At 31.9% G+C, this 22,562-nt stretch overlaps 1 protein-coding gene across 2 annotated transcripts in view; it reads left to right on the forward strand.

The window, feature by feature from the left end:
- Positions 1–260: 260 nt before the first annotated feature.
- LOC109598202 (nephrin) overlaps positions 261–22,562 on the forward strand; it is a 39,211-nt gene continuing 16,909 nt past the window's right edge. For both annotated transcript variants that reach the window (XM_049962922.1, XM_049962921.1), the window contains exons 1-3: positions 261–697; positions 17,615–17,776; positions 19,477–19,656. In XM_049962922.1, coding sequence (XP_049818879.1) covers positions 676–697; positions 17,615–17,776; positions 19,477–19,656 — 364 coding nt within the window. In that variant the 5' untranslated portion in view covers positions 261–675. The remainder of the gene's footprint in view (positions 698–17,614; positions 17,777–19,476; positions 19,657–22,562) is intronic.

Raw genomic sequence — 22,562 nt, forward strand, 5'->3', positions numbered from 1 at the left:
CACCTGTAAAACCACCTTGTCACCCTCCATCGAGCACCTTGCGACGGTACCTGCCCACGGTGCCCCGGAACAGGTGACCGTCAATTAACCCCGCGCATCGAATACAAGCGGCATCCCGCCGACAATTCACTCCGACTCGCCGATCCGGCCTTTTCCCTCTATTTTTTTTCTCTCCACTCTGCCACTCTCCACGAATTCACCTACCAGTTTTCCACGGCGCACCAAGACAACTAACAGGTGCTGGACGCCCGAGCCCCGATTCGGCCTGGTTCGCCGCTTGCCGCATAGCGTCCGCACGTGAAGCGTTCCAGTGCGACGCCGAGCTCGAGTGCGACATCACGTGCGGCCCCCAAGCTCCAGAGCGGACGACGCGATTGATCCGAGGGATGCCAGTAGACGCGACACCCGGAGAATCTCCGCTGGTCCACAGCCGCCCGCTCCACGTTCTCTAGATGGTGCCGCGCGGACCCTCACACACGCCAGATTTGTACCTTTAGTGCTCTGACATGTGGATTATTACAGTGGATAATTTTGTTCATTGAGTGTTGTGATCGTTCCATTCTGTAACTATTTCACGGAGTTTTGTACATAACACATTATTTTTGAGTTTTTGGTGTGATGTTGATCAGTTTTATGTGATTGCTGTGCTGTTTTAGTTTAAGGGATTATTTCACAATGGATATTATTTTTGTTACATGTAAGTTTTATCTTCGAATATTACAATGCACGAAACATTCTTCACGTTTCACTTCTCCAAGTTTTTTACATGGAAAACTGGCTGAAAGTGAGAAAATGAATAAGCCTTTTGTTTAGTAAAGATATTTCTGCACTTTTACGTTCTAAATAAAAACTTTAAAAGTTTTGGATCTGCAGGTCAGCAACATTACATATTTTTTCTCTGAAGACTTTAATATTTGCAGACTGAAAATGTCTATCTAAAATATTTTTTCATTTCTAGAAAATTATGTAGGTGATCAAAAAACTCAAACTCAAAAACTTTCATACTTATGCCGATTTACAAGTTTAAATTTGGTATGGTCTTCATAAGTTTCATTAAGTAAAACAAAAGCTTTGAAATTTTAAGAGATTTAAAATATATTTTTTTCTGAAATTCTCCATTACTTATGTAAAGTAATGCATAAAATATATATTTTTCAATTTTAGGTAATTAAAAAAAATTAAAAATCGCACAACCTATATATTTATGGCGATTTACAATTTAAATGTTTCTAAAACTACTTTTTTGCAGCTTCAACATATTCAGTGACGTTCATTTGAACTCATTCCTTACCTCGTAAATTAACTTTATGTTCAAGTTTACCCGATATTGAAAACTGGTTTCTTGACTTTAAGCGATTGAGATGACCAGACAGTATTTCAAAGCGAAAAGGTGGAATAATAATAATATAATATAATAAAAACAGATTTCAAAATATAAATTAAAGAAAGAAAAAATATTACTGAGAAATATAACAAATATACAAATTAGAATGGAAAAATGATTTTATTATGAATATGATTTAATAAAAATATATTAAAAATACACGTTTAATAAATTTAAATAAAATGAAAAACAATTAAGTTAATAAAAATTAGATACATGTATGAGATTACTTATCAAAAAATTAAACGTTGTTAATGATTTGTGTCATTGCGTTTCTAAACAACAATAAGGATAATAAAATGGCAATTCAATTAAAACTATTAACTTAAAATAAATTAAATGCATTAATGTTTTCATAAAATTTTCGCTTTCAATAATATAAACTTATTATAGCACCTATTTTTATGAAATAATAGTTATTATCTTAATAAAGTTTATTAAAGTTAGAATTTGTGTATAGCCCCATAAATTGAACGTTTTAGTGCTATTTAATATTAAAAATCAGTTTACTTTTCTGTTTTGTAAACGGGTAATCAATTAGCCAATTTCCATTTTCTGTCTTTAATACGAAAACAGACTGTATTGAAAATCATTTCATTCCGATTTACTTTGTTGTCCCAAAACTGGATTAATTAACTTTCTGGTTACAAAATTGCCTCTCTTTTTTATTATTGTTGTTTGTTAAGGGAAATTGCTGCGAGGCAATTGCTGCAGCTGTATAATTTAATAAAAGTAACAAAGTGAAATTATTTTTTATGTTTTCTCTATTATTTATTTCGTTAAGTCGACTAATTGTTCCAATTTTGGTTTATTTAGTTTGATACATTCAGATCGTAAACTTGGAATCCTGGTCTGAAACTTTTAGCGACATCTGTCGGAATCAGCCGGTAACATTTGTAAAGGATTTATGTGTTTTCATGTTTTATTCAATTCCATGGCATTATATGTACGCCACAAAAAACTGTTTTATTGTTAAATTTTTATTTTTTAATTGTAGTCATGTAACTCAGTTTTTTTTTTATTTTAGTTTATCATACAGTGTTCAATTGTGACATGTGCGTATTTCAAATATTTTTTATTCAATACATATTTTTTTTTTTTATTTTTCCAAATTATGATTTTTTCGTTTGTGTTATCTCTCCACACATACAAATAAACATTAAAAATGGTGATAAAATAAAAAAAATAATAAATATTTAAATACACAAAAATATTTTAATTCGCCATTTATTTTTAAGCTAATTAGTTTTTTAAACAGAATTTTAAAAATATTATTTTTTATGATACATGAAAGTTTTTATTAAAAATCTAATTAAAAGCTTTCTAATATTTGAAACAGTTTGTAAAAACACAAATTTTTACGATGAGATGAGGATATAAAACTAAAATTGTTAAGTAGAGAAATACCAGCATTATTAACAATAATTTTAAGAACTCATTTCCGAGTGTAACAAACTGTTTTTTTTTTTCAATTGTACCACCAGTTTTGTTTAGGATTTCCAACCTGAAAGTTAGATACTAGTCACTTTTTCTACTGGATGTAATCTCGTAAAAATTTGAGTTGGCGAAATAATCGGAAACCACAGAAACACAACAGAAAAAGAGTTGTAATAATACACAAATTGACAAAACTGGTTTAATATTTTTCATTAAAATTGCAATAAAGTTAAAATTGAAATATTAATTATTAACATACACATATTTTTTCAAAAAAGAAATTGGGATGTCGATTCTCAAAATTGTCCTTTAGTATGTACACTCTAAGTTTATTCAAAAAACTCCCTTCGGCTAATAAAATGTTTTTCCTAAACCACAAATTGCTGGAATTCACCCCACTCATAAGATTTTAAATCAAATACGAATATTTAATGCACCACACATATTACTCCCGTGTCAATATTAGTTGATGAAACTTTCCCTGTCTGTTTCCTTAACAATTCTACATACAAATTCATATCCGCGTTAAACAACAGTACAAAATTTAATATTTCCGACAGAAAATAAACACGAGCACCCACATCAAACACAAATATGTGAGTACCGTATATAAAAAAAATATATACTCTAATTATATTGGCGTTTCACATACTCGTACATCATCCTTGTGTCAATATTAATCAGACCCTTGATAATGCACGGTTTTCGGAGCGAGCGATTCCAAATTCACGTCCGTCTTGAAAAATCGTTATTCAGTATTCCGTTTGTGATATCCGGACGTAATTCATGTTTTATTTAGGGTACCATTAAAATTCGCATTCATCTGCCACACATAACAGTGATAAAGAGACGTCCATGCATCATTTATGGGCCGGTTTCAGTTTTCGCTGTGCACTGGAGTCAACCAACTTTGTTCTCTGGTTTATGTCCTAAACTAATTATTTCTGTTCACTTTATTTCGTATTTTTTCCCTTTTTAAATCAATATTTAAGACAATTACGATTAAATGGGTGTGGTATAAATGGATGGACTTTTTATGTTTCCAAAAACATTTACATGATTTAATTGTGGCTTAAAACTTATTTAGTGTCGAATCCAGTTATTTATTGATATTGACACAAATCAATTAGCTTTTTATTAAAAATGGTTGAACTTTTATATTGAAGGAATAAATGTTTTGTAAAATATTTATTTCATAGTTGAAATATTTCAAATTTTAATTATTTGAATACATTAAAACAATTTTGATAAAATAAAATAGTAAAATAAAAAAATTTCAAATGAAATTTGCCAACTCCAATTCTGGATATAAAAATTTAAATTAAATTGAATAGTTCTTTTACAAAATAAAAGTAGGTTGTTTTAAAAATAAAACCAGTTTTTTCTTGTAAATGTCTTTGAATAAAATTTGGTGAATCCCAATTTAAAGTTTATAAATTTGGTCTAAAATATGTATTACTTATTAAGTTAACTATTAAAATTTCACTTTATATTATTATTTGAACTATTTTATATTTAGAAAATTTATATTTTCTGTGTTTTTAAAACCTATAATAATATAATAAATTAAAAATGTAAATATTATATGTATTGATTTTGCAAAGAATATTTTCTAAGAGTTTTATACTTTTCATAAATTATTTGTATTCAAATATAAAAATTAAACTTATATACTTCAATGAAGTGTGCAGCATTATCTAAATACTGAGTAACGGAGAAACAAAGTGTTAGTATAGTACAAAACACTCAAATTATGGCTGTTTATATCATCTTAATATGGAAAACGTTCTTTCGCAAGTTTGGTATCAAAACAATTCGACGATTGTTCCCATATTCGATTTCGATCCCCGCATTCGGAACCAGTCTTAATTCAGATAAACATTTCCTTCCCTATTACACCCCCATTCTTATATTAAACATCCCCGGGCCGGCAATTTATCGAATCCTCCCGCGATTTATTTCGGTAACCCAACCCCAATCGTATCTTCGCGAACACGCATTTCGCCACACCGCGCGCCATCTATTAACGGCCGCGGCAAACGCGCCGTTCACGTTTCCATCGTCGCAACGCAACGGATGCATTCCGGTTATTTAAAAAGTCATTTCCTTTCTTGTTATTATTTTTTTTATCCGTTTCTTCGATTTTTTGTCTTTATCGCCCGTCTGAGCGAGACGCGACCCCCGTAATTACCAGAAATTGGTGGTTATTATGTCCTGGAACTGGTTCACAGGTAATAAACGGAGCTGTTTTCGAAATCACATTCCTTTTACGACGACTTTTGATTACTTCCCGTGAAAAAGAATAATTTATTTATTCGAATGAATTCATAAATTTTTTTATATCTACTAAGAAGTATTATGGATAATTTTATAGCAATTATATCTTAATTTGTACAATGGTACATGATATTTATATATATTTAGAATTTTTAAGTAACTGTGTTTTAACAATTTTATTGAAAGAACTTTGGCCTTTTTTGTGGGAAAACTTGGAAGACAATGCACTTACAAACTGTTTCTAACAACAATGGTGTGATTGAGAAAAGTCATGTTATTCAAAATTCGTTTTGGTACATGTTTACAAATTTGATTTAAACTATATTTAAATGTGTGAAACCACATCACAAATAAAAGAATTCTAATCCAACTGTGTGAAAATTGCTTATTAACTTTTATCATATTTGATATACTACTAATATCATTAACATATTTTTTACAACTTGATGAAGTTCCGTTTATTAGTCACTACAATAAAAATATATTATTGTATTAGTTTCAAGGATTATATTACCTTCTTTTAGTAATAAATTTATCTCTTTGTGAAATAACAATTATCAATATAATTTTAAAAAAATCTATGATGTTTACGACACTAAAACAAACGGACTTTTAATTATTTTTCAATTAAAAAACTAGCCAGCATTGTATTTTTCTATTCATTTTTACATTTGGTACTTATAGACCTCCCCTGAGCAAATTTGCTCATTTACATAACGGAAACCCATAGGATTATTAATTTGTAAATTGAATTTTATAAAACTTTTTTGGTTGGCAACAGAATGTTCCGTTCTTAAGAAGATATTAGCATTCAAAATATTAAATACTTTAAGCCTTTAAACAAAGTTTCGCACAACTGGGAATTTTATCTTACTAAGCGAAAGTTTTGTATAAATCGTGTCTAAAGGAGTGGTGCAAAAGTGTATTAATATATTAGATCCAGTACAAAATTTAGCACAAAAGTTTCCATTATAATCAATTTCTTGTGAATATACAGGGCGATTTCTAGCTGTGACAATTGGGGATTAAATCTGTGTTTCCACTTTAACTCTCACAAAGAAGTCTAATGAACTTGTGCTAGGTTGAATGTCTCCAAGTATATTAATATATTAGATACAGTAGAAAATTTTGCACAAAAGTCTTCATTATAATCAATTTTTTGCGAATATACTGAACGGTTTTTAGTTGTGATAATTGGAAATTAAATTTGTGTTTCAATTTTAAATTCCATAAGGAAGTCTAATAAACTTGTACTAGGTGGAACATCTCCAAGTGTATTAATATATTAAATTCAGTAGATAATTTTACACAAAAGTCTCCATTATAATCAATTTCTTGTTTCTATACAGAGCGATTTCTAGCTGTGACAATTAGGGATTAAATCTGTGTTTCCACTTTAACTCCCACAAGGAAGTCTAATAAACTTGTGCTAGGTTGAATGTCTCCAAGTATATTCAGTAGAAAATTTTGCACAAAAGTCTCCATTATAATCAATTTCTTGTTTCTATACAGGGCGATTTTAGCTGTGACAATTGGGGATTAAATCTGTGTTTCCAGTTTAACTCCCACAAGGAAGTCTAATAAACTTGTGCTAGGTTAAATGTCTCCAAGTATATTCAGTAGAGAATTTTGCACAAAAGTCTCCATTATAATCAATTTCTTGTTACTATACTTTTAGCTGTGACAATTGGGGATTAAATCTGTGTTTCCACTTTAACTCCCACAAGGAAGTCTAATAAACTTGTGCTAGGTTGAATGTCTCCAAGTATATTCAGTAGAGAATTTTGCACAAAAGTCTCCATTATAATCAATTTCTTGTTTCTATACAGGGCGATTTTTAGCTGTGACAATTGGGGATTAAATCTGTGTTTCCTGTTTAACTCCCACAAGGAAGTCTAATCAACTTGTGCTAGGTTATATGTCTCCAAGTATATTCAGTAGAGAATTTTGCTCAAAAGTCTCCATTATAATCAATTTCTTGTTACTATACTTTTAGCTGTGACAATTGGGGATTAAATCTGTGTTTCCACTTTAACTCTCACAAGGAAGTCTAATAAACTTGTGCTAGGTTGAATGTCTCCAAGTATATTCAGTAGAGAATTTTGCACAAAAGTCTCCATTATAATCAATTTCTTGTTTCTATACAGGGCGATTTTTAGCTGTGACAATTGGAGATTAAATCTGTGTTTCCACTTTAACTCCCATAAGGAAGTTTAATAAACTTGTGTTAGGTTGAATGTCTCCAAGTATATTCAGTAGAGAATTTTGCACAAAAGTCTCCATTATAATCAATTTCCTGTTGTAACACAAAGCGATTTTTAGCTGTGACAATTGGGGATTAAACCTGTGTTTCCACTTTAACTCCCACAAAGAAGTCTAATAAACTTGTGCTAGGTTGAATGTCTCCAAAAGCTGTTAGTATTGTAACTTTCCGTTACTATTGTTCTCTATATCATTATTTCGGGTGGTACAAGACGTACGAACGCTAACTCATTACTTATGGCAACAAAATGTTGGTCGGGGCGCCGAACATTACTCGCAGGTATGTAAAATTTACAAGAATAATAAATCGCATGGCATGTTCCGACACACACACACACACATAGAGAGAGAACAAGGGCGGGAATGTGCATGCCAGGAATTGCGGCGTTTTAAGCTCTCGGCGGATAACTTCTGCTTTGTGATGTCGGATCTTCGCCACAATTATGGAACTACATCCCCCCTTTACGGTAGCTTTTATTTATTTTTATTTTTGCGGGATTGCGACTTTACCAACCCCCTTTTTTTCCTGTTTGTTGCCTGTTTAATCCGGTTAATGAACCCGGCAGATTCGCGGAATTTATGAAATCCGACGATTAAATTGCCCGTTCGTTCACATTTAAGAGTACAATTAAAATTATGCTAACTTTGTGATTTATGTGATATTTTTTAATTTGGCCGCGCATAAAATTAACTTTATTCATGGAAATGTTCGCCGTTAATATTTTTTTGAAAATTCATTTATAATTATTTCCTGAAAAACCGACTAATAAAACAACACCTTATATTATTAACCGTTACCAGTTAATCATCACGCGAGAGGTATTTAAATTGCAGCACTTGCATCTACGCATGGAAGCACTGTTTTCGAACAGTAATGATAACTTCTTGCATCGATATTTCTGCGAACTGATCATGATGGAGCGGACGGGACGGTTTCTTCATTCCCCCGAGTATTTGTGTGTATAATTTTAACGTACATTAAGATTAACTTCCTCCCTGGATCTTTTGACGTAATTGATACATAAGCAATTTCAAAGGTACGGTCCCAATACACCAATATACATCGCCTTATCGGGTGGAACTTACTTATCAGTCTTGGGAGTCGTGCTGAGGTCCGGGGATTACCGGACCTTTCCTATCAATATTGAACCCAATACGAGGTGATGTTATAAAATATAGATATTACGCTGATGGGGGTGAACTAATTTTCCTTTAAAAATGAGCTACAAACATCACCGTACTATACAAGAATATCAAGAAGTTCAAATCTGGCAAAATTAGGTAATAGAAAAAGTTATTTAGAATATATTTTTAACGTTTAAATTTAAAATAGCACAATTTTCTTTAATATAAATTTTATTCAATAAAATTATCGTCATTGTAATCCACAATTTTTTGTCAACATTTTACAAGTAAATTAGTTATGAGAAATAAATCTGGTTTTTTCTAAAACATAGATAATATTAACCCCAGTTTTTCTTCCTCTCCAGCATATTACGTAAAAAATTGGACAATGGCAAAATAAATAATACTCCCAGAGAAACACATCTGGACTATTTTTTTTTGTCTTACTAGGGTAAGACTAATGGGCTTAAAGAAGCTGTTTTTGAGTCGAAAAATGTTTGGTCTCTTAGCACCTCCTAAATACATGAAACTTCATATCCAATCTATCATATATCATTCATTTTTTGGATTTCAAATGTGTTGTACGAAGTATTGCTAATTTCCTCAAGGTTTAAGACGACCCTAAGGTTGTTTATCTTTAATGCAAAAACAATGTATAATAAATGTTGAAGTTCAAGCTTTCAAATAATATATCAATTTTGGATTAGGTTTATCAAATCTAATAAGGAAGAAAATAGTTTCTCCTCAAACTCAAATTTCCAATATTCTTGTTTCATCATATTTCCCTAATCTTATGACCACCCCTTTATGATAATACTTAAATATTTAATCGTGTTACAAAATCAATTAGTTTCCAACTGATTCAAAGAACACGAACCTGTTCCACGCAATAATTCCAATTAAAACACGAATTAAAAGAGGAAATCTGGCACTCCGAGTCCGCGATGCGGTCCCACAGTGCAACCGCAAGGTAAAATTACGGCATTAAAGTAAATTGTATCGCTCTATTTCTCTGTTAGATTAGCGAGTGGGAGCAGTAATCTTGCGCGCCACTACAGCCACTACGGCGGGCTAAAAAACGACCGGAGCTGCATGTGAACAAAATAAATTGATGTGTTTATGTAATGGCCGAACCTTGTAGCTTTGTCCGGTTGTTTATGCAGTCCGCCACTAAATAGCAAAACCGGAGAATGTATAACACTTTTGTTTGTTTCTTTCGTTTCCATTTTTATGGGGCGCATAAACTGCACTAAGGGCTTAATGCGAATTTTAACTTCTGGTCGGCATGCCCCCGAACTGCATTGTTATGTGTGGTTTTTGTTGAGCGCCGGATTGGCCGAAACAAATCGCGGGGATAAACAATTTTTAAGCCGGCGAGATAAATTTACCGAACTGGAAATTCTGTGAGTCGTTAATTGGCCATCACCGTGTCCGTAAAGTTGGTTTATGATGAAAAATTAAAACAGGTCTGGTCTGGTCGGGCGTCGACGTGAAAAAGATATAAAATGAGAAAATTGTAACATACTTTAAGCACCGTTTTATCCGCAGATACTATCGAATAAGTCTTCTGTAATAAACTTTATAAATCTTGCTGGAATGAGGCGGTTTAAATCTATTAAGGGTTTATTGGATGTCCATAAAAATTAATGAGTGGAGTAAATTTAAATAAAATTCTCGATTTTTAAATTATAAAAGTTAATTAATTCTGCACTTTATTGTTGTATAAATTGCAGGGCTCATAGATCCATCACGTAATTAAAACATTTCATGATACACTTGATGAGACACTTAATTCATTCATTTCAATTTATACAGAACTAAAAGAATAATCAATTTTGCTATTTTCTTATATATTGTCTATCAGTACAACACAGCTTTTCCTAATGAAACCTTATAAATATTGTAGTGTTTTTAAATTCTTGACCTATTGCATTTTGAATCATTTCCCTATCTTCATTTGTTTTTAAGATATTTATATTAGAGTGACCATCTAAATTGTGTTACCAACAAGTGTAATCAAGAGCAATTAATTATATTCCAAGATATTGGTTAGGGTATTATATTTTGCTTAACATAACATTTATTTTTAATATTCTATTATTCCACAAACCTTTTCCATTTAAAATTTCTATTAAAACAAGAATTAAAAGAGGAAATTATTATTTTCCTACTTTAAGTGCTAATAACTTTCTTATTTCAACTAAAACTACCATAAAATTATTACAATATTTTACCTAGAATTTTATTTTCTGCTGATATGTTATAGCACACTCTACAGCCTTTTTAATGATTATGAAAGTTATTGACTGTAATGTGGAAAAAGAAAGTACATAAATATATTAAACACAATTTTTAATTTTTGGATAGCTCTTGATAAGACACACTACAATTAACTTGTATAACAAATAAGTTAACTATTAACTATTAAAAATTTAAATCTAGAATTTTATTTAGAATTCAAAAATGTAAAAAACAAATATAAAGTTACTCACAGTTGAAATTTTTTCAAAAATTAGATAACATTCTTACAACAACTCGATTGATAAGTTCTTTATTAACCTCTAAATCAGTGAGTGAATTACACATATTTTACAATAGTTATCAAAATAAAATTGAAGTATATCGAGTTACCTACTTTTAAAGGGTTTACTGACCAATTAATAGTGGTCTTTTTAAATCATACGAGGCTAACAGAGGTAAACTGTCAGGAAATTGTCAAACCACACTAACGAAAATGAGTCTTCCAGATGAGTTTGATGACGACTGGTACAAATTTCAAAAACCAAGTAAAAATATGAGAATAAATATAATATTTACTCAGTGACAAATAAATTGCAACACCAAGAAGGAGTGTTTAAATTTATGTTATAGCAAGGAGTAAACGAGTAAAATTCAAAAAATTAAACTGTTGGATCCAATGTCGGTTTTTACTGTTAAAATCTAAGTTGAATTTGAAAGAGGCCTGTTGAGGAGTGTTAAGATAACTTCGATAGACAAATATATTATTAACAAATTATTAAAAATAATCTTTGATATTTCATTTCCAAATTTTAATCGTTTACTCCTTGCTATAACATTGTTTTACCAAAACAATATTAAATTTGAACACTCCCTTCTTGGCGTTGCAATTTCTTTGCCACTGAGCGTATTATAGTAGTTGATGCCGATAATTTTCCTTTTTATTTTTCTTTATAAATAAAATAACTATTTCTTGAATTTCAACACCTCCATTTATTAAAAAACAAATATTTTTGTAAAATCAAGATACTTATGGCCGCTGTTTTATTTACGTTCCCACATTCGGTCGTTTCAACGTTTTAAACGTCATTTTCCGCTTCGATCCTTGTCCCAAAGCAATCCTACGAGCCGGATGAAACAAATAGGATTCTTTCTGCACAACCTTTCGAATACGAGGAAAGTAAACGGGACGTTCGGCTTTTTTTTAATTTAATTTAAACAGTGCTCCCGCTTTAACAGTGCTCGTGTTAGTTGAGATAATGGTTTCAATATAGAAGCCGTAACGTTATCTTAATCGTGCAAATAGCTAATTCTTTCCTCCATCGTCCGCCCTACATAATTACATCAGACTTATGCAATAAGACAACTCCGACGGAACTGCAATAACTAAAACAAGAACGAAAGAATATAATGTCGTCGGAACGGGAATTCCGACAATTATTAAATAAGGAATTCTTATCTTTACCGCTCGCTAGGGTTCCACAGGGACCAATAAACGAAGAATTTTATTGCGATGTCCGCGACAAAAACCGTGTTTTCCCACTACGGGGCCGGGATTCTGAACGGTTCCCGCTCTTAATTGACCAAACGCATTTAGATTGCAGTTTTATGACTGAGCGACTGCAGTACTCCGGGAAATTGGAAATTTTTTGCCTGCGGACACTTTTGAATAAATCACGGTGCTGTGCGGGGCGCTGTGTATGGAACGTGCAATTCGAGGACGAACAGGTTGTTTGAAAAGTTCCTGTTTAAATTTACATCGGCATCAACACCGAACGATTCGTGTCAGCAGCTTTGGTTAAATAAGTATTGTAATAAATGATTGATTTGCCTAAAAGTTAATTTTTGCAAACTTGGCGATTAAAGTTTGCAAGTTGGAGTTAAAACTAACGAAATGTGATATTTTTCTAACAGAAGAGCTATTATTCTACCTGGTATATATTATATCCCGTATAAAAATTCAGGTTAAAGCTTTTTAACTTCAAAAGTTCAAAAGTTTTATAAAGAAGAATATTTAAAGTCTGGAAGTTGTGATTAAATGTAACAAAATATCACATACAGTAATGGAAAAAAGTATAGAATATTTATTTACTTGTTACAAATGGTATATAATGTTTTCCATAATCTGTTAGAAATCTGAACAAAATCTAATTCACTGCAAAATAGGTCCTTTAATAACAATGATCATTATATTCACAGGTTATTACTTTTTTTAATAAAAAATCGATTTGCTCTGGAAAAAAGTATGGAATATTTTATAAATATTCTAAAAAATTAACAAAATTCAATATTTTGTGGCATTACCTTTGTCTTCCATCACTACTTGACATCTTTTAGGCATAGAATTAGGGTTTGAAGAAGTTTTTGATTGCTTTTAATGTTTTTTGTTCAGATGTGACTGCCTAATACTTCCTAGAGGTGCTCAATAGGTTTTAGATCTTGGGTCTGAGACGGCCAATTAAGCACATTTTAGTTTTTCATTAGAAACCACTCTTTAAAAATTGTGTGTGTTTGGTATCGTTGCTTTGTTGAAATATCCTACGACGTGGTATCTCTTACTTTCCATTTTAGCCCTCCTTGAATCAAGGTTCCAATTTTGGATCGAAAAAAGCATCCCTAAACTATTATGCTTCCGCCACCATGTCTAACCGTAGGAATTTGGTATTAATGGTTGCCTCACTGGTCATTTCACAAATATTCTGCAATTGGTCACAACAAATTAAATTTACTTTTGTCACTCTAAAGGACAGTGTTTTATTTTTCCTAAGTCCTTGAGCAAGTGGGATTTTGTAAATGACAGTGAGGGTATTCTGTTTTTCTTTGATAGCAGTGTTTTTTTTACTCCAACTCGGCGATGTAGTCATCTAGATTAAATTGTGCCAATTGGGTCCAATCCACTTATGTTAACATCTACATTATCAGCTAGCTCTGTGTCTCAGCAATTTTGGGACACCCTATATATCTGTAAACTGAAAACTTATCGCCAAAGATTGTGAAAATAATTTGCCCGTTACAAAACTTTATTGTATGAATTATCCTTGCCTATTATCCATGTACAAACAATTGCATTGTCACTCTTGCAAGTTAAAGCTATTTCCATCGATTCGCTGCATTGTTTTGTAAGAATTGCAACACTGAACTATTTTCAAATGTATTTCTACAATCCGTTCAATACTAGAAAACACGCCCGATGCAATTAAGATACGGAATGCCCTATTATGGTAGTAATTAAGAAAATTAGCATAAAACCGAAAAAATTATCAACGGTCATTTAACCAGTGGCACCTCAAGGCGCTATTTTTTGTCCGTTCACAAACCCACAATCAAGAAATCAACCGTTGCAGAATAAATTGGGTCAAATTACCGTAAGCTTCTTTATTTTCCTAACCAAAAAACTAATGCCTCAGTTTACGTAGATATTAAGGCAACCTTAATAACACTATTTGTTATTCTCAAAATGTATTTTATTGCCAGCTTCCGAGGAATACGACAGGAAAAAAACTAATTCCATTCAAATTGAATACGAAATTGGAAAGTGTATGAATTGTGCGGGAAAAAATCGTTATAATTTGTCGTTGTGTGGTCCTCTTGCGTGCCGGAGACTTTAAGTGGTAATATATCTCCTCTTAAATCCCAATATGGCCTAAAAGTTTGTTTTATTGAAAAGTTTTTTCAACTTCGGCCCTAACTTTTCCTTGTTTTCTACTCTGCGAAACCATACAACATTTTTTTTTTTAAATTAAGACATAAACCTTGTTCACCAAATCAAGACAAATCCCACGGAAATGTTCCGTTTATATCTCGACTCTCAGATTTCGAACTTCGCTTGTGCATTCATATTTAATTAAAGTGTTGTTACGTTATTTTCAACTTCATATTTTTAATTACGGGCGTTGTTTATGAGTTCACAATTAATTAATAAAGCTTGTGCGGTACTTAATTAAAATGTTCCTCGATGCAAAAAAACTGTAATTAAACAATTAATGAGTCCAATCAAGTGACATGCGGGCAATAATTTGTTTTCCAGCAATTGAAAACCAAATCTACATTAAATAATATGTGTGTATTTGAAAAAATTTATTAACCGTGACAAAATCAATTTTGAAAACTGTTCCAAACAATTTGTAATCAACTGCAACGTAGATTATAATTGCTAATTTTGACTCCAGAGCGCTTATTTATGTTTCCTGCAGGGTTATTTAATGGCCGAATTTTGTTTGAACTCGTGGAGATCGAATTATGTTCGCTTATGTGGAAAAAGCTTATTTCAATTTTGATTTTTTTTGCACAGAGAAAAATCGTTTAATATTCAAACAAATTGAAATTGGTTCGGAACCTACTAGTTATACGTTACATACAAAATGAGTGGAAAACTCAATCTATTTCAATTCAAAAGCTCTTTTATTGATAATTTTTTGCCAATTTATTGGTTCTAATCCGATGAATCTGTGATCAAATTGATTGTTAGTATTTTTACGATTATAATGGCAGTTCACATGGTGCAATTACCCCAACATTAAAATGATAACCGGCAACTGTCCCTGTGCATTCAGACAAAACAACATTTGTTCAGTTTAATAAAGTCTCGGAAAAATATTCTGTTCCTGATGCAGACAATCGTTGTCAGGATGTCCCAAAAAGATGATTATCTGTATTATGTTGAAGGGGGATTCCCTGTCGCACTGATAGACGGTACAGTTTAATTCTCATATTAATTTGTCATCTCCAATCTTGTATAATTAATGGTTTTTGTGTAGTGAACCGTTTTTCATCGGCCGTAATACGTTATTAGTGTATTTGTAATGGGTCATTCCAGCAGATAATACATTAGAGATGTATGGGTACAAGAACTGAAAGTAGGAATCTGCTTATAATGGTTTTGGCTCGTGTCCAAAGCGTTTACCCGATCTATTTTCGAGATAAATAACCATACATCATATGGGTATTTTGCCTTCCAGTTATTTTTGATTAAGTTTGGTAAATTATTTTAGGGCCGCTATCTCAATTCGCCACCGAAGTTTTAAAGTTTTACAATGTACGCGATACGAACACAAACACTAAATTAATGGCTTTTCGGGATGCACAGTTTCATTTTTTGATAAACGAGGTCAAAGTTTTTTCTGGTGCAGTCATTAACTTGCCATGCTATTCTGTTTACCAATCTCTTAAAGGAGGATAAATGTTCGCTTGCCTCTTATTTATATTTTTGTTTCCTGTTATTTCTTTTGTTGTATCATGAAGTAGGTTTACATACAAACAAATAAATATTTTCTCAAAGGGACCATAAATTACTATGGACAACGACTTCTCAACAGTAAGAAAATTCAAATAACATCTAAGAACTCCATTAAATTAACAAGAACTTACGTTCCCTCAGAATATCCTTCAAAAGGGCAAACAGTGAATACGAAAACTCGTTTCATAACTCCAGCTCGAGCCGCCCTACCTTAAATTTGCTGTAAACAAAAAAAGTACCTAGTGTGTGCTAATCTAAAATCTAACGAAGTTGTGCATTCACAGCAACTCTCGTTGTTTGCTCTAATATGAAAATACCCGATTGCAAACTCGTAAATGCATTGTAGTTGGACTCAAGAGCGACTTTGTACACCGCTACGTAGTTTGATACTTTGTGTACTGGTTTAATTTACAATTTAATCTGGATTCTCTGCAGTTTTTGTTACAGAATAGTCCTCTTGGAAACTTAGTTAACTTGGATCTTGATACTGCTTAATGAATGTAAAAACTATGCTATTAATGTTTAGCTCTTTCAGAGAGTTTAAACTGCCACCAAGAGCACATACAAAATTGTAACTGTTAGAACAAAACTTTGAAAATCTTTAAGAACTAAAATTTTACTTAATTCTGAAAAAAAAATCTATTTTCTATCTATTGTACAACCTCTTACGTTTTACAATAACAATTTAGAATCAAAGCTTTGTGTTTTATCATGTTCGGAGGTAATATTGCGTAAAATTCCTCAAAGTTATATTTTGTACACAGAAATTTGATGTTTATGGTTTGTGCTCACCCCGCCTCTTGTGAAGGGGAAACCGGAAGCATCCGCAACAACTTCCCTTCTTATAAACACACGTGAAATCAACCCGGGCAAATTTTAATTAATTTTAAATCGACTTCCACTCACGTAGACACGTGGAATTCCGCCGTGCGGGAAAGAGCATCGAAACTTTTGACTAATTTAATTGAGTTTGCTTGATTTAAAGTGTTGTTTGACGAGCTTTCAGTCGAGCACGTGCTGGAAACTTGATGGCTTCACTAACCTAACGTTTTGCCACTCGCGGTTCTAGGTGTAGTTTTGTCCGAAATTAATTTGTTAGAAAATCCAATTAAAATATGCGCCGTATTGGTGCGATAATTAATTTACTAAATATAATAAGCCGTCATTTTATAAAATTATTACCTCGCCATAGATATTGGCCCGCAACGAAAATGGAACAATGGAAAATTAATAAGCCGTTCCAGAATATGACATGCATGTTGAAACTTTCCGTTTAATGCCCGAATGTAATTAAATTGTCTGCAACGCCCTAATGAAATTTGTTACTAATTAATTTTAGCTCTTTTAAATGGACATTTCTATGTTTGCCATCTGCATATGCGTCCCTTGTTTTCCTTCCAACTATGCAATTCGGAAACTTCGATTCAATTAAACTGTGATTGAGAATTCTGGTATATTATGAAACAGTGTGCCAGTTCAATTAATTGTTTGTTTGTTCTAGAAATTACATATTAAACAAACATTCAAGAACCTAGTTTTATTTTGTCGTGGAAAATGTTTCCACGTGCACCATGTAATCAGGGTTGCCTATATTCAATCATTTGAATGTGCTGCCCTCTAATTGTCAATAGCTCAACAGCTTCGTTTTGTTACAGTATGGCTGTTAACGGCGGTGGTGTGTTCTGGAGGCCAACAACAATACTTTAGGATCCAACCCCACGACCAAAAGGTGCAAGAGGGTGGAGAAGCGATGCTGGAATGTGTTGTTGGAAATGGTGCTGGACAAGTCCAATGGACGAAGGATGGATTCGCCCTAGGTAAGGAAAATAACTGTCTTAGTTTTTATGATTGACGTAATTAGATTCCATAAAAAGTATATAGGAACAAGAGAACTGTTTTTTATAGATAATATATTACTATTGACAAATTTCACGCTGGTTAAATAGGTCCATTATTCGAAAGGCCTTTGCAAACATAAACTCCACAATCCTCTTGCCGGTTACATCCAACAAATACGCTAAACCGCCATTGATTTTCCATAGGCGAACGAATATACATACATTGAATGGTAAAACGGCGCAAATATTGGCAATATATATTTTACGATCTTAATAAATGTTATATGTGGATTACACAATAGACCTCCATGGGAATCCCTATATTTTGTCCCTTTGTTCTCTCGCTCTGGCAATCAGACACCCCTGACATATCGTGTTGCCGGTTTATAATATCCAACCGAAATGATATTGCCTTACTCTTTGTTTCTGATTTTCGAATGGCTCCCTCGAATTACGAGAGTGGTTGTACGGCTTCGGGGTTCGGTTTTAGAACTAGGTTAGAAATTAATGTGGATTAGGGTAAAAGCAGTTTGGTTTAATCCGATATGTGGAGACCAACTCGCGGCATGTCCAATTTTAACACGATAATGAAACTGTATTTAACAATTAGCAAATTTCATTTAAAGACTACCTTTGCTTCTTATGGGCCATTGGAAGTTTTGTTGAGCTTGTTCTGATCATTCAGACCAACATTCAGTTTATATAACTAGAATTATCATAAAAATTTGATTATCTGGTGTGCTGCTTTCTATAGAAAAACTTTTATACTTATAAAGCATTAAATATTTAATTGTATATCTATGATATTGGCAGAATATTCAAATTTTTAGAATAATAATCCAGATTGTGTGACAATTTGGATATTTTCTGTATAATATACGTTAATAAAATATTTATTTTGGAAAAAATACTAAAAATTAAAATTTGACTTTTGTGTTGATCGTTTCATTCTTCATTTTTCTAAAATAATCATTTATGTTTTTTTTTCTAAAATTAAATATTGCCGAGATATTAAAACAACAATAACAATAATTCAGTAGCCTAAAGCTAGAGCAATATAAAAACGTGTTTAACGCTTTTCTGATTTTGTGAAAATATTTATCCACGTTTTCCATTAAACTTTTATCTTGCACAAACATAATTATCTTTTGTACATGGAGGTCATTAAAAATGTTATTAAAATGCGTAAAGCAAACAAAATATTGAACATTTCCCTTCATAATTTCCCAAATAAGTTCATCGGGGACGTTCTGATGCAGCCCGTTGAACCTTCAAGTGGAAAATTTTAATTCAGTTCATTGAAATTTAATATAACAGGCGACTGAGTCCGCCGACAGAGTAATTATTCTAGTAATTATAACGTAAAATCCAATCATCAATCAAACATTAAATATTTCTTTTAATATCCGTTTTCCTGTGGTTATTCATCGGGATTACGGCGCTCCATCCATCGACGCGATCGAGTTTGTTTATTGGTTTTTATCGGAATAAACATCGAATCCGAATTTCATCTTAATTATAACGTAATACGCTTAAAATGTATTTTCAAACCGACGCAAATTACCCCTTTTTTTTTTTCGTTTCCAGTGTGAATAAATCCGAGGATTAAATTATATGTTGGGAACTGTGTGTTGGCGTTAATGAAACAATTGTTTAAAAAGCTCTCTCCCTTGTTTCAGGATTTTCCAATGTAATACCCGGTTTCCCGAGGTATTCCGTAATAGGAGATAGAAGACTTGGAGAGTACAATCTCAGAATTAGCAACGCATCGTTAGAAGACGATGCGGAATATCAGTGCCAAGTTGGTCCGGCCAGATTACACAAGGCCATTAGAGCAAATGCAAGACTGAGCGTTATATGTAAGTAACATTTTCTTTTAATTTCAGGAAAAACTTTAGTTATCCGCATTTCCCTGTCAGAATACTAATTCGGTAAATTGCACTAACTTTGAGTAATTAGCAAAAATATGCTAATTTTAAGTGAAATATAACGCCGGAATGTAGATGAGTTCGAATAATTGAAATTGGGTGGTGCCCAAAGTTGCGCGATGTAAAACCGGAAGTGGGGCTAAATTACAGGTTATTTGTAATTCTACATTATATTTCACGTGAATTAATGATAGCGAATTTAATTATGCCGAATTGGCTCTACCGAATTTCCAGTAGAAGTTTTGTTTGTTATTCTGGAAGACCACGCAGTTAGATAACAAACACTTTGAATTTATTATCACCTTCATCTGCTGAATGAATCTTGAATATTTATGAGGGAGCATTTAAAATAATACGGACGAGGAAATCGTTATTATTTAGTTAATAGTTTTCATTACTTCCCAAAAATATCACAAGTTAAAACTTAATTTAATTTAAAGATTCAGTGCCTCGAACGTATAGAATTTTTTTAATCCCATTACGCTAAAATAAAGGGACTTAATAATTTTATCGTTTTTTTCGGACCATTTACGTTTTCAAGTCAACCCACTTTAGGCCTAATATTCCAATTGATTCAGAGTTCTAAAAAGAAAATGGGGCTTTAACTTCTCAACTTTAATGCTGTTTTGCCAGATCTGAATTTTATTACATTAGTAAAAACTGAAATTAAAGTGCTTCCAGATTAAATCGTATAAATTCAGTCGAATATTGAACTTCGGTGTTTATTTTGAATTGGATTGTTCACAGTTTGACGTTTAACTCAATTTGAAAATGCGAAATAAAATTTCTAATATTTCCAAGATTGTTGGATCTGCGACAAAACATTTTTGTAAACTTCACTGTCACTCCTTGTTTGCATTCCTATTTTCTGTAATTGAACTGGCACACGTAGACTCGGTTCGGTGTTCAAGAGGGCAATTTCCCCTAATGCATTTTAAAACGTCGAGCATAACGTAATAAGAGTCGCGCGAAAAAAAAAATAAAGGAGAGAAATAATGCTCCACTAATACAATTTTATTATTCGCATATTAAGTTGCAATTAGCTGGAGACGGTCCTTTTTTATCGCGCAATGTTGAAACGCAGGAAATTTTATATGGTGGATGAAGGTGCCCTCATCGAGAATCCAGGTTGTAATCAAATTACCATGTTTGGAACGTTACAGAGGTTCTTAAACTTTATTTTATGCAGTTTGTGTCGGCTTTAATACACTTTGTTTATTAAACTTCGTCTATTTTATACAGACACCCCACTTATACCCTTATACAGTCTTTGATGTTATCTAATGTGCCCCGGATTTATGGGATTTAATAAAAATTTATTGCTCCTTCCTTTATTGCCAATTATTCTGCGAAACAACCCCGGAAATTTTCATATACAGGAATACGCGAATAAGTCAGGTTTTCAGATGTAGAAAAATTCCGCGGCGACTCGAAATTAAAAACTGAAAACTTCATTAACACAGCCTAAATACCGAATAAAGTTTCGCAAAGTGCGGTCGGTAATGAAGCAATATTTGAGAGCCGAAAAATTATTTCATGAATATTTAAACTCGATGGAAGTGCTCGCCGAAACGAACTAGGCGAAAAAAATAATTATAACCGAACATTTTTTAATTGAAATTTTCATTGAAATTAACCTTAGCGTTTCCGGGGGTCAAACGAACAAATTTTGTAATGGCATTGTGTAACGTAACATTTTGTTTTATTGTTAGTAGAAATTCAATCATAAATTGTGGATTATTTTAAATAAACTTTGTTTTATAAAGCAGGTGATACGCAAACAATTTTTACATCCCGTTTTATATAACGCTAAAATTGAATGTGAAATACCAAAAGGCATTTATCATATTTAAATAGGAAATAAAAGTTTAATATTGCAATTTGCGTTGAACAAACTCAGGATGTTATTAAAATCCATTTGTCATTGCGTTTAATTAAACATTGTAATAAATTAATAATTAAAGCCGACTGATTGGCTATTTGCTTATATCCTATACGTATTAATATTCTATAAATTCGTTATATAAACTAACAAATATTAAATAACAACCAAAATGTAGGATTTAATGGAATTTATATGTGCTCGTATACAGCTTCACGGTTCATTTTGAAATTATAATAAAATTAATTTATTTTAACGCATATGGGTCCATATTTATAAATTAAGAGAATTTAGTTTATGATGATGGCCGTTTTTACATTTGCGTGAAAAGGCTGTAAACTGAACGAGTTAAAATTTATATCCTGTTAATTTTATATTATTTTATAATTTACTGTTGCTCTGATAAAGGAGTATAAGTCAATAAAGTTTTATATGATGTTAATGTATTAAAGAGTTACGAATTTCTAATATTAACTTGACTAATAAAAATTTATGTTTATGACTATAACCCTTTTCTTATAGAAGAGTATATTACTAGTACATTATTTTCATTTAATTAATCTAATAAAAAATTAACTTGTATATAATATTTTATATACTTTTAGTGATATAGAAGTAAAAGTTAATAAAATTTCATAGGTTAACGTATTAAAGAGTTACGTATTTGTAATGTTTACTACTGTTCTTAATAAAAATTTTATTTTGCAAGATATAATTAAACGTTTTATGACTTGCAGACTTTTACATATACATATATTAGTAAATTAATATCTTGTACTTGGTAATAAATTATATTCTTAGTGTTCTTTTCAACCATACTTATAAATGTCTCTTAACTTAAATAAGAGGTGCATCTTCATATGGAGATTAATTTAAATAAATTCTAATGGAAATTTTACCTAATAAAAATTTAATTTTATCTATCTATTTGTACAAGGGTAACAAGAGTAGTACA

This window comes from Aethina tumida, chromosome 2, assembly GCF_024364675.1.
Source record: "Aethina tumida isolate Nest 87 chromosome 2, icAetTumi1.1, whole genome shotgun sequence".
NCBI classification, from domain to species: domain Eukaryota; kingdom Metazoa; phylum Arthropoda; class Insecta; order Coleoptera; family Nitidulidae; genus Aethina; species Aethina tumida.